General features: G+C 45.5%; 1 protein-coding gene across 1 annotated transcript in view; it reads right to left on the bottom strand.

Annotated features, from left to right (window-relative positions):
- The window catches only part of LOC109881603 (centrosomal protein of 89 kDa), a 73,508-nt gene extending 66,584 nt beyond the window's left edge, over positions 1-6,924 (bottom strand). The window contains exon 1 of the mRNA XM_031820429.1: positions 6,854-6,924. Coding sequence (XP_031676289.1) covers positions 6,854-6,924 — 71 coding nt within the window. The remainder of the gene's footprint in view (positions 1-6,853) is intronic.
- Positions 6,925-13,124: the final 6,200 nt, after the last annotated feature.

Here is a 13,124-nt window from a genome sequence, read left to right as displayed (position 1 = left end):
CTATGACCCTATGACCCCGTCTGAACCTATGACCACGTCTGATCCTATGACCACGTCTGATCCTATGACCACGTCTGATCCTATGACCATGTCTGATCCTATGACCACGTCTGATCCTATGACCACGTCTGATCCTATGACCACGTCTGACCACGTCTGATCCAATGAACCTATGACCACGTCTGATCCTATGAACCTAAGACCACGTCTGAACCTATGACCATGTCTGAACCTATGACCACGTCTGAACCTATGACCCTATGACCCCGTCTGGTCAGAGGTTCAGACGTGGTCATAGGTTCAGACGTGGTCATATGTTCAGACGTCTGAACCTATGACCACGTCTGAACCTATGACCCTATGACCCCGTCTGAACATATGACCACGTCTGAACCTATGACCACGTCTGATCCTATGACCACGTCTGAACCTATGACCCTATGACCCCGTCTGAACCTAAGGCCACGTCTGAACCTATGACCACGTCTGAACCTATGACCACGTCTGAACCTATGACCACGTCTGATCCTATGACCCCGTCTGAACCTATGACCACGTCTGAACCTATGACCACGTCTGATCCTATGACCACGTCTGATCCTATGACCACATCTGATCCTATGACCACGTCTGACCCTCTGACCACGTCTGATCCTATGAACCTATGACCACGTCTGACCCTCTGACCACGTCTGAACCTATGACCACGTCTGATCCTATGAACCTATGACCACGTCTGAACCTATGAACCTATGACCACGTCTGATCCTATGATCCTATGACCACGTCTGAACCTATGACCACGTCTGATCCTATGACCACGTCTGATCCTATGACCACGTCTGATCCTATGAACCTAAGATCACGTCTGAACCTATGACCATGTCTGAACCTATGACCACGTCTTAACCTATGACCCTATGACCCCGTCTGAACCTATGACCACGTCTGAACCTATGACCACGTCTGATCCTATGACCACGTCTGATCCTATGACCACGTCTGATCCTATGACCACGTCTGATCCTATGACCACGTCTGACCCTCTGACCACGTCTGAACCTATGAACCTATGACCACGTCTGATGACCCCGTCTGAACCTATGAACCTATGACAACGTCTGAACCTATGAACCTATGACCACGTCTGAACCTATGACCACGTCTGATCCTATGACCACGTCTGATCCTATGACCACGTCTGATGACCCCGTCTGAACCTATGACCCTTTCTGATGACCCCGTCTGAACCTATGACCACGTCTGATGACCCCGTCTGAACCTATGACCCCGTCTGATCCTATGAACCTATGACCACGTCTGATCCTATGACCACGTCTGATCCTATGACCACGTCTGATGACCCCGTCTGAACCTATGACCCTTTCTGATGACCCCGTCTGAACCTATGACCACGTCTGATGACCCCGTCTGAACCTATGACCCCGTCTGATCCTATGAACCTATGACCACGTCTGAACCTATGACCACGTCTGATCCTATGAACCTATGACCACGTCTGATGACCCCGTCTGAACCTATGACCACGTCTGATGACCCCGTCTGAACCTATGACCCCGTCTGATCCTATGACCCCGTCTGAACCTATGACCCCGTCTGAACCTATGACCCCGTCTGAACCTATTCATCCCAGTGTATTATAACTACCGTTTGAGTTTGGTGGTGATGGCGTGGTGTTCGTCCCAGTGTATTATAACCATTTGAGTTTGGTGGTGATGGCATGGTGTTCATCCCAGTGTATTATAACTACTGTTTGAGTTTGGTGGTGATGGCGTGGTGTTCATCCCAGTGTATTATAACTACCGTTTGAGTTTGGTGGTGATGGCATGGTGTTCATCCCAGTGTATTATAACTACTGTTTGAGTTTGGTGGTGATGGCGTGGTGTTTGTCCTAGTGTATTATAACTACTGTTTGAGTTTGGTGGTGATGGCGTGGTGTTTGTCCCAGTGTATTATAACTACTGTTTGAGTTTGGTGGTGATGGCATGGTGTTCATCCCAGTGTATTATAACTACCATTTGAGTTTGGTGGTGATGGCGTGGTGTTCATCCCAGTGTATTATAACTAGCTACCGTTTGAGTTTGGTGGTGATGGCGTGGTGTTCATCCCAGTGTATTATAACTACCGTTTGAGTTTGGTGGTGATGGCGTGGTGTTCATCCCAGTGTATTATAACTAGCTACCGTTTGAGTTTGGTGGTGATGGCGTGGTGTTCATCCCAGTGTATTATAACTACCGTTTGAGTTTGGTGGTGATGGCGTGGTGTTCGTCCCAGTGTATTATAACTACTGTTTGAGTTTGGTGGTGATGGCGTGGTGTTCATCCCAGTGTATTATAACTACCGTTTGAGTTTGGTGGTGATGGCGTGGTGTTCATCCTAGTGTATTATAACCGTTTGAGTTTGGTGGTGATGGCGTGGTGTTCATCCCAGTGTTTTACAACTAACTACCGTTTTAGTTTGGTGGTGATGGCGTGGTGTTCATCCCAGTGTATTATAACTACCGTTTGAGTTTGGTGGTGATGGCGTGGTGTTCATCCCAGTGTATTATAACTAGCTACCGTTTGAGTTTGGTGGTGATGGCGTGGTGTTCATCCCAGTGTATTATAACCGTTTGAGTTTGGTGGTGATGGCGTGGTGTTCATCCCAGTGTATTATAACTACTGTTTGAGTTTGGTGGTGATGGCGTGGTGTTCGTCCCAGTGTATTATAACTACAGTTTGAGTTTGGTGGTGATGGCATGGTGTTCGTCCCAGTGTATTATAACTACCGTTTGAGTTTGGTGGTGATGGCGTGGTGTTCATCCATGTTTATTATAACTACCGTTTGAGTTTGGTGGTGATGGCGTGGTGTTCATCCCAGTTTATTATAACTACCGTTTGAGTTTGGTGGTGATGGCGTGGTGTTCATCCCAGTGTATTATAACTACCGTTTGAGTTTGGTGGTGATGGCGTGGTGTTCATCCCAGTGTATTACAACTAACTACCGTTTTAGTTTGGTGGTGATGGCGTGGTGTTCATCCCAGTGTATAATAACTAACTACCGTTTGAGTTTGGTGGTGATGGCGTGGTGTTCATCCCAGTGTATAATAACTAACTACCGTTTCAGTTTGGTGGTGATGGCGTGGTGTTCATCCCAGTGTATTATAACCGTTTGAGGTTGGTGGTGATGGCGTGGTGTTTGTCCCAGTGTATTATAACTACCGTTTGAGTTTGGGGGTGATGGCGTGGTGTTCATCCCAGTGTATTATAACTATCGTTTGAGTTTGGTGGTGATGGCGTGGTGTTCATCCCAGTGTATTATAACTAGCTACTGTTTGAGTTTGGTGGTGATGGCGTGGTGTTCATCCCAGTGTATTATAACTAGCTACCGTTTGAGTCAGGTGGTGATGGCGTGGTGTTCATCCCAGTGTATTATAACCGTTTGAGTTTGGTGGCGATGGCGTGGTGTTCATCCCAGTTTATTACAACTAAGTACCGTTTTAGTTTGGTGGTGATGGCGTGGTGTTCATCCCAGTGTATAATAACTAACTACCGTTTGAGTTTGGTGGTGATGGCATGGTGTTCAGCCCAGTGTATTATAACTACTGTTTGAGTTTGGTGGTGATGGCGTGGTGTTCATCCCAGTGAATTGTAACTACCGTTTGAGTTTGGTGGTGATAGCGTGGTGTTCATCCCAGTGTATTATAACTAGCTACCGTTTGAGTTTGGTGGTGATGGCGTGGTGTTCATCCCAGTGTATTATAACCGTTTGAGTTTGGTGGCGATGGCGTGGTGTTCATCCCAGTGTATTACAACTAAGTACCGTTTTAGTTTGGTGGTGATGGCGTGGTGTTCATCCCAGTGTATAATAACTAACTACCGTTTGAGTTTGGTGGTGATGGCATGGTGTTCAGCCCAGTGTATTATAACTACTGTTTGAGTTTGGTGGTGATGGCGTGGTGTTCATCCCAGTGAATTGTAACTACCGTTTGAGTTTGGTGGTGATAGCGTGGTGTTCATCCCAGTGTATTATAACTAGCTACCGTTTGAGTTTGGTGGTGATGGCGTGGTGTTCATCCCAGTTTATTATAACTACCGATGGCGTGGTGTTCATCCCAGTGTATTACAACTAAGTACCGTTTTAGTTTGGTGGTGATGGCGTGGTGTTCATCCCAGTGTATAATAACTAACTACCGTTTGAGTTTGGTGGCGATGGCGTGGTGTTCATCCCAGTGTATAATAACTAACTACCGTTTCAGTTTGGTGGTGATGGCGTGGTGTTCATCCCAGTGTATTATAACCGTTTGAGGTTGGTGGTGATGGCGTGGTGTTTGTCCCAGTGTATTATAACTACCGTTTGAGTTTGGTGGTGATGGCATGGTGTTCATCCCAGTGTATTATAACTACCGTTTGAGTTTGGTGGTGATGGCGTGGTGTTCATCCCAGTGTATTATAACTAGCTACCGTTTGAGTTTGGTGGTGATGGTGTGGTGTTCATCCCAGTGTATTATAACCGTTTGAGTTTGGTGGTGATAGTGTGGTGTTCATCCCAGTGTATTATAACTACCGTTTGAGTTTGGTGGTGATGGCGTGGTGTTCATCCCAGTGTATTATAACTACTGTTTGAGTTTGGTGGTGATGGCGTGGTGTTCGTCCCAGTGTATTATAACTACTGTTTGAGTTTGGTGGTGATGGCGTGGTGTTCATCCCAGTGTATTATAACTACCATTTGAGTTTGGTGGTGATGGCGTGGTGTTCATCCCAGTGTATTATAACTAGCTACCGTTTGAGTTTGGTGGTGATGGCGTGGTGTTCGTCCCAGTGTATTATAACTAACTACCGTTTGAGTTTGGTGGTGATGGCAGGGTGTTCATCCCAGTGATTTATAACTACCGTTTGAGTTTGGTGGTGATGGCGTGGTGTTCGTCCCAGTGTATTATAACTACCGTTTGAGTTTGGTGGTGATGGCGTGGTGTTCGTCCCAGTGTATTATAACCGTTTGAGTTTGGTGGTGATGGCGTGGTGTTCGTCCCAGTGTATTATAACTAGCTACTGTTTGAGTTTGGTGGTGATGGCGTGGTGTTCATCCCAGTGTATTATAACTAGCTACCGTTTGAGTCAGGTGGTGATGGCGTGGTGTTCATCCCAGTGTATTATAACCGTTTGAGTTTGGTGGTGATGGCGTGGTGTTCGTCCCAGTGTATTATAACTAACTACCGTTTGAGTTTGGTGGTGATGGCATGGTGTTCAGCCCAGTGTATTATAACTACTGTTTGAGTTTGGTGGTGATGGCGTGGTGTTCATCCCAGTGAATTGTAACTACCGTTTGAGTTTGGTGGTGATAGCGTGGTGTTCATCCCAGTGTATTATAACTAGCTACCGTTTGAGTTTGGTGGTGATGGCGTGGTGTTCATCCCAGTTTATTATAACCGTTTGAGTTTGGTGGCGATGGCGTGGTGTTCATCCCAGTTTATTATAACTACCGATGGCGTGGTGTTCATCCCAGTGTATTACAACTAACTAACGTTTTAGTTTGGTGGTGATGGCGTGGTGTTCATCCCAGTGTATAATAACTCACTACCGTTTCAGTTTGGTGGTGATGGCGTGGTGTTCATCCCAGTGTATTATAACCGTTTGAGGTTGGTGGTGATGGCGTGGTGTTTGTCCCAGTGTATTATAACTACCGTTTGAGTTTGGTGGTGATGGTGTGGTGTTCATCCCAGTGTATTATAACTACCGTTTGAGTTTGGTGGTGATGGCGTGGTGTTCATCCCAGTGTATTATAACTAGCTACTGTTTGAGTTTGGTGGTGATGGCGTAGTGTTCATCCCAGTGTATTATAACTAGCTACCGTTTGAGTTTGGTGGTGATGGTGTGGTGTTCATCCCAGTGTATTATAACCGTTTGAGTTTGGTGGTGATTGCGTGGTGTTCATCCCAGTGTATTATAACTACCGTTTGAGTTTGGTGGTGATGGCATGGTGTTCAGCCCAGTGTATTATAACTACTGTTTGAGTTTGGTGGTGATGGCGTGGTGTTCATCCCAGTGAATTGTAACTACCGTTTGAGTTTGGTGGTGATAGCGTGGTGTTCATCCCAGTGTATTATAACTAGCTACCGTTTGAGTTTGGTGGTGATGGCGTGGTGTTCATCCCAGTGTATTATAACCGTTTGAGTTTGGTGGCGATGGCGTGGTGTTCATCCCAGTTTATTATAACTACCGATGGCGTGGTGTTCATCCCAGTGTATTACAACTAAGTACCGTTTTAGTTTGGTGGTGATGGCGTGGTGTTCATCCCAGTGTATAATAACTAACTACTGTTTGAGTTTGGTGGTGATGGCGTGGTGTTCATCCCAGTGTATAATAACTAACTACCGTTTCAGTTTGGTGGTGATGGCGTGGTGTTCATCCCAGTGTATTATAACCGTTTGAGGTTGGTGGTGATGGCGTGGTGTTTGTCCCAGTGTATTATAACTACCGTTTGAGTTTGGTGGTGATGGTGTGGTGTTCATCCCAGTGTATTATAACTACCGTTTGAGTTTGGTGGTGATGGCGTGGTGTTCATCCCAGTTTATTATAACTACCGTTTGAGTTTGGTGGTGATGGCGTGGTGTTCGTCCCAGTGTATTATAACTAACTACCGTTTGAGTTTGGTGGTGATGGCATGGTGTTCAGCCCAGTGTATTATAACTACTGTTTGAGTTTGGTGGTGATGGCGTGGTGTTCATCCCAGTGAATTGTAACTACCGTTTGAGTTTGGTGGTGATAGCGTGGTGTTCATCCCAGTGTATTATAACTAGCTACCGTTTGAGTTTGGTGGTGATGGCGTGGTGTTCATCCCAGTGTATTATAACCGTTTGAGTTTGGTGGCGATGGCGTGGTGTTCATCCCAGTTTATTATAACTACCGATGGCGTGGTGTTCATCCCAGTGTATTACAACTAAGTACCGTTTTAGTTTGGTGGTGATGGCGTGGTGTTCATCCCAGTGTATAATAACTAACTACCGTTTGAGTTTGGTGGTGATGGCGTGGTGTTCATCCCAGTGTATAATAACTAACTACCGTTTCAGTTTGGTGGTGATGGCGTGGTGTTCATCCCAGTGTATTATAACCGTTTGAGGTTGGTGGTGATGGCGTGGTGTTTGTCCCAGTGTATTATAACTACCGTTTGAGTTTGGTGGTGATGGCATGGTGTTCATCCCAGTGTATTATAACTACCGTTTGAGTTTGGTGGTGATGGCGTGGTGTTCATCCCAGTGTATTATAACTAGCTACCGTTTGAGTTTGGTGGTGATGGTGTGGTGTTCATCCCAGTGTATTATAACCGTTTGAGTTTGGTGGTGATGGTGTGGTGTTCATCCCAGTGTATTATAACTACCGTTTGAGTTTGGTGGTGATGGCGTGGTGTTCATCCCAGTGTATTATAACTACTGTTTGAGTTTGGTGGTGATGGCGTGGTGTTTGTCCCAGTGTATTATAACTACCGTTTGAGTTTGGTGGTGATGGCATGGTGTTCATCCCAGTGTATTATAACTACCGTTTGAGTTTGGTGGTGATGGCGTGGTGTTCATCCCAGTGTATTATAACTAGCTACCGTTTGAGTTTGGTGGTGATGGTGTGGTGTTCATCCCAGTGTATTATAACCGTTTGAGTTTGGTGGTGATAGTGTGGTGTTCATCCCAGTGTATTATAACTACCGTTTGAGTTTGGTGGTGATGGCGTGGTGTTTCATCCCAGTGTATTATAACTACTGTTTGAGTTTGGTGGTGATGGCGTGGTGTTCGTCCCAGTGTATTATAACTACTGTTTGAGTTTGGTGGTGATGGCGTGGTGTTCATCCCAGTGTATTATAACTACCATTTGAGTTTGGTGGTGATGGCGTGGTGTTCATCCCAGTGTATTATAACTAGCTACCGTTTGAGTTTGGTGGTGATGGCGTGGTGTTCGTCCCAGTGTATTATAACTAACTACCGTTTGAGTTTGGTGGTGATGGCAGGGTGTTCATCCCAGTGATTTATAACTACCGTTTGAGTTTGGTGGTGATGGCGTGGTGTTCGTCCCAGTGTATTATAACTACCGTTTGAGTTTGGTGGTGATGGCGTGGTGTTCGTCCCAGTGTATTATAACCGTTTGAGTTTGGTGGTGATGGCGTGGTGTTCGTCCCAGTGTATTATAACTAGCTACTGTTTGAGTTTGGTGGTGATGGCGTGGTGTTCATCCCAGTGTATTATAACTAGCTACCGTTTGAGTCAGGTGGTGATGGCGTGGTGTTCATCCCAGTGTATTATAACCGTTTGAGTTTGGTGGTGATGGCGTGGTGTTCGTCCCAGTGTATTATAACTAACTACCGTTTGAGTTTGGTGGTGATGGCATGGTGTTCAGCCCAGTGTATTATAACTACTGTTTGAGTTTGGTGGTGATGGCGTGGTGTTCATCCCAGTGAATTGTAACTACCGTTTGAGTTTGGTGGTGATAGCGTGGTGTTCATCCCAGTGTATTATAACTAGATACCGTTTGAGTTTGGTGGTGATGGCGTGGTGTTCATCCCAGTGTATTATAACCGTTTGAGTTTGGTGGCGATGGCGTGGTGTTCATCCCAGTTTATTATAACTACCGATGGCGTGGTGTTCATCCCAGTGTATTACAACTAACTAACGTTTTAGTTTGGTGGTGATGGCGTGGTGTTCATCCCAGTGTATAATAACTCACTACCGTTTCAGTTTGGTGGTGATGGCGTGGTGTTCATCCCAGTGTATTATAACCGTTTGAGGTTGGTGGTGATGGCGTGGTGTTTGTCCCAGTGTATTATAACTACCGTTTGAGTTTGGTGGTGATGGTGTGGTGTTCATCCCAGTGTATTATAACTACCGTTTGAGTTTGGTGGTGATGGCGTGGTGTTCATCCCAGTGTATTATAACTAGCTACTGTTTGAGTTTGGTGGTGATGGCGTAGTGTTCATCCCAGTGTATTATAACTAGCTACCGTTTGAGTTTGGTGGTGATGGTGTGGTGTTCATCCCAGTGTATTATAACCGTTTGAGTTTGGTGGTGATTGCGTGGTGTTCATCCCAGTGTATTATAACTACTGTTTGAGTTTGGTGGTGATGGCGTGGTGTTCATCCCAGTTTATTATAACTACCGTTTGAGTTTGGTGGTGATGGCGTGGTGTTCGTCCCAGTGTATTATAACTAACTACCGTTTGAGTTTGGTGGTGATGGCATGGTGTTCAGCCCAGTGTATTATAACTACTGTTTGAGTTTGGTGGTGATGGCGTGGTGTTCATCCCAGTGAATTGTAACTACCGTTTGAGTTTGGTGGTGATAGCGTGGTGTTCATCCCAGTGTATTATAACTAGCTACCGTTTGAGTTTGGTGGTGATGGCGTGGTGTTCATCCCAGTGTATTATAACCGTTTGAGTTTGGTGGCGATGGCGTGGTGTTCATCCCAGTTTATTATAACTACCGATGGCGTGGTGTTCATCCCAGTGTATTACAACTAAGTACCGTTTTAGTTTGGTGGTGATGGCGTGGTGTTCATCCCAGTGTATAATAACTAACTACCGTTTGAGTTTGGTGGTGATGGCGTGGTGTTCATCCCAGTGTATAATAACTAACTACCGTTTCAGTTTGGTGGTGATGGCGTGGTGTTCATCCCAGTGTATTATAACCGTTTGAGGTTGGTGGTGATGGCGTGGTGTTTGTCCCAGTGTATTATAACTACCGTTTGAGTTTGGTGGTGATGGTGTGGTGTTCATCCCAGTGTATTATAACTACCGTTTGAGTTTGGTGGTGATGGCGTGGTGTTCATCCCAGTTTATTATAACTACCGTTTGAGTTTGGTGGTGATGGCGTGGTGTTCGTCCCAGTGTATTATAACTAACTACCGTTTGAGTTTGGTGGTGATGGCATGGTGTTCAGCCCAGTGTATTATAACTACTGTTTGAGTTTGGTGGTGATGGCGTGGTGTTCATCCCAGTGAATTGTAACTACCGTTTGAGTTTGGTGGTGATAGCGTGGTGTTCATCCCAGTGTATTATAACTAGCTACCGTTTGAGTTTGGTGGTGATGGCGTGGTGTTCATCCCAGTGTATTATAACCGTTTGAGTTTGGTGGCGATGGCGTGGTGTTCATCCCAGTTTATTATAACTACCGATGGCGTGGTGTTCATCCCAGTGTATTACAACTAAGTACCGTTTTAGTTTGGTGGTGATGGCGTGGTGTTCATCCCAGTGTATAATAACTAACTACCGTTTGAGTTTGGTGGTGATGGCGTGGTGTTCATCCCAGTGTATAATAACTAACTACCGTTTCAGTTTGGTGGTGATGGCGTGGTGTTCATCCCAGTGTATTATAACCGTTTGAGGTTGGTGGTGATGGCGTGGTGTTTGTCCCAGTGTATTATAACTACCGTTTGAGTTTGGTGGTGATGGCATGGTGTTCATCCCAGTGTATTATAACTACCGTTTGAGTTTGGTGGTGATGGCGTGGTGTTCATCCCAGTGTATTATAACTAGCTACCGTTTGAGTTTGGTGGTGATGGTGTGGTGTTCATCCCAGTGTATTATAACCGTTTGAGTTTGGTGGTGATGGTGTGGTGTTCATCCCAGTGTATTATAACTACCGTTTGAGTTTGGTGGTGATGGCGTGGTGTTCATCCCAGTGTATTATAACTACTGTTTGAGTTTGGTGGTGATGGCGTGGTGTTCGTCCCAGTGTATTATAACTACTGTTTGAGTTTGGTGGTGATGGCGTGGTGTTCATCCCAGTGTATTATAACTACCATTTGAGTTTGGTGGTGATGGCGTGGTGTTCATCCCAGTGTATTATAACTAGCTACCGTTTGAGTTTGGTGGTGATGGCGTGGTGTTCATCCCAGTTTATTATAACTACCGTTTGAGTTTGGTGGTGATGGTGTGGTGTTCGTCCCAGTGTATTATAACCAACTACCGTTTGAGTTTGGTGGTGATGGCAGGGTGTTCATCCCAGTGATTTATAACTACCGTTTGAGTTTGGTGGTGATGGCGTGGTGTTCATCCCAGTGTATTATAACTAGCTACCGTTTGAGTTTGGTGGTGATGGCGTGGTGTTCATCCCAGTGTATTATAACTAACTACCGTTTGAGTTTGGTGGTGATGGCGTGGTGTTCGTCCCAGTGTATTATAACTACTGTTTGAGTTTGGTGGTGATGGCGTGGTGTTCATCCCAGTGTATTATAACTACCGTTTGAGTTTGGTGGTGATGGCGTGGTGTTCATCCTAGTGTATTATAACCGTTTGAGTTTGGTGGTGATGGCGTGGTGTTCATCCCAGTGTTTTACAACTAACTAACGTTTTAGTTTGGTGGTGATGGCGTGGTGTTCGTCCCAGTGTATTATAACCGTTTGAGTTTGGTGGTGATGGCGTGGTGTTCGTCCCAGTGTATTATAACTAGCTACTGTTTGAGTTTGGTGGTGATGGCGTGGTGTTCATCCCAGTGTATTATAACTAGCTACCGTTTGAGTCAGGTGGTGATGGCGTGGTGTTCATCCCAGTGTATTATAACCGTTTGAGTTTGGTGGTGATGGCGTGGTGTTCGTCCCAGTGTATTATAACTAACTACCGTTTGAGTTTGGTGGTGATGGCGTGGTGTTCAGCCCAGTGTATTATAACTACTGTTTGAGTTTGGTGGTGATGGCGTGGTGTTCATCCCAGTGAATTGTAACTACCGTTTGAGTTTGGTGGTGATAGCGTGGTGTTCATCCCAGTGTATTATAACTAGCTACCGTTTGAGTTTGGTGGTGATGGCGTGGTGTTCATCCCAGTGTATTATAACCGTTTGAGTTTGGTGGCGATGGCGTGGTGTTCATCCCAGTTTATTATAACTACCGTTGGCGTGGTGTTCATCCCAGTGTATTACAACTAACTAACGTTTTAGTTTGGTGGTGATGGCGTGGTGTTCATCCCAGTGTATAATAACTCACTACCGTTTCAGTTTGGTGGTGATGGCGTGGTGTTCATCCCAGTGTATTATAACCGTTTGAGGTTGGTGGTGATGGCGTGGTGTTTGTCCCAGTGTATTATAACTACCGTTTGAGTTTGGTGGTGATGGTGTGGTGTTCATCCCAGTGTATTATAACTACCGTTTGAGTTTGGTGGTGATGGCGTGGTGTTCATCCCAGTGTATTATAACTAGCTACTGTTTGAGTTTGGTGGTGATGGCGTAGTGTTCATCCCAGTGTATTATAACTAGCTACCGTTTGAGTTTGGTGGTGATGGTGTGGTGTTCGTCCCAGTGTATTATAACTAACTACCGTTTGAGTTTGGTGGTGATGGCGGGGTGTTCATCCCAGTGTATTATAACTACCGTTTGAGTTTGGTGGTGATGGCGTGGTGTTCGTCCAGTGTATTATAACCGTTTGAGTTTGGTGGTGATGGCGTGGTGTTCATCCCAGTGTATTATAACTAGCTACCGTTTGAGTCAGGTGGTGATGGCGTGGTGTTCATCCCAGTGTATTATATCCGTTTGAGTTTGATGGTGATGGCGTGGTGTTTGTCCCAGTGTATTATAACTACTGTTTGAGTTTGGTGGTGATGGCGTGGTGTTCATCCCAGTGTATTATAACTACCGTTTGAGTTTGGTGGTGATGGCGTGGTGTTCATCCCAGTGTATTATAACTACTGTTTGAGTTTGGTGGTGATGGCGTGGTGTTCGTCCCAGTGTATTATAACTACTGTTTGAGTTTGGTGGTGATGGCGTGGTGTTCATCCCAGTGTATTATAACTACCATTTGAGTTTGGTGGTGATGGCGTGGTGTTCATCCCAGTGTATTATAACTAGCTACCGTTTGAGTTTGGTGGTGATGGCGTGGTGTTCATCCCAGTTTATTATAACTACCGTTTGAGTTTGGTGGTGATGGTGTGGTGTTCGTCCCAGTGTATTATAACTAACTACCGTTTGAGTTTGGTGGTGATGGCGTGGTGTTCATCCCAGTGATTTATAACTACCGTTTGAGTTTGGTGGTGATAGCGTGGTGTTCATCCCAGTGTATTATAACTACCGTTTGAGTTTGGTGTTGATGGCGTGGTGTTCATCCCAGTGTATTATAACCGTTTGAGTTTGGTGGTGATGGCGTGGTGTTCGTCCCAGTG

Source organism: Oncorhynchus kisutch, unplaced genomic scaffold (genome assembly GCF_002021735.2).
Source record: "Oncorhynchus kisutch isolate 150728-3 unplaced genomic scaffold, Okis_V2 scaffold3385, whole genome shotgun sequence".
Taxonomy (NCBI): domain Eukaryota; kingdom Metazoa; phylum Chordata; class Actinopteri; order Salmoniformes; family Salmonidae; genus Oncorhynchus; species Oncorhynchus kisutch.
The sequence above is the reverse complement of the archived record's forward strand: the minus strand, read 5'-3'. Positions and strand labels throughout refer to the sequence as shown.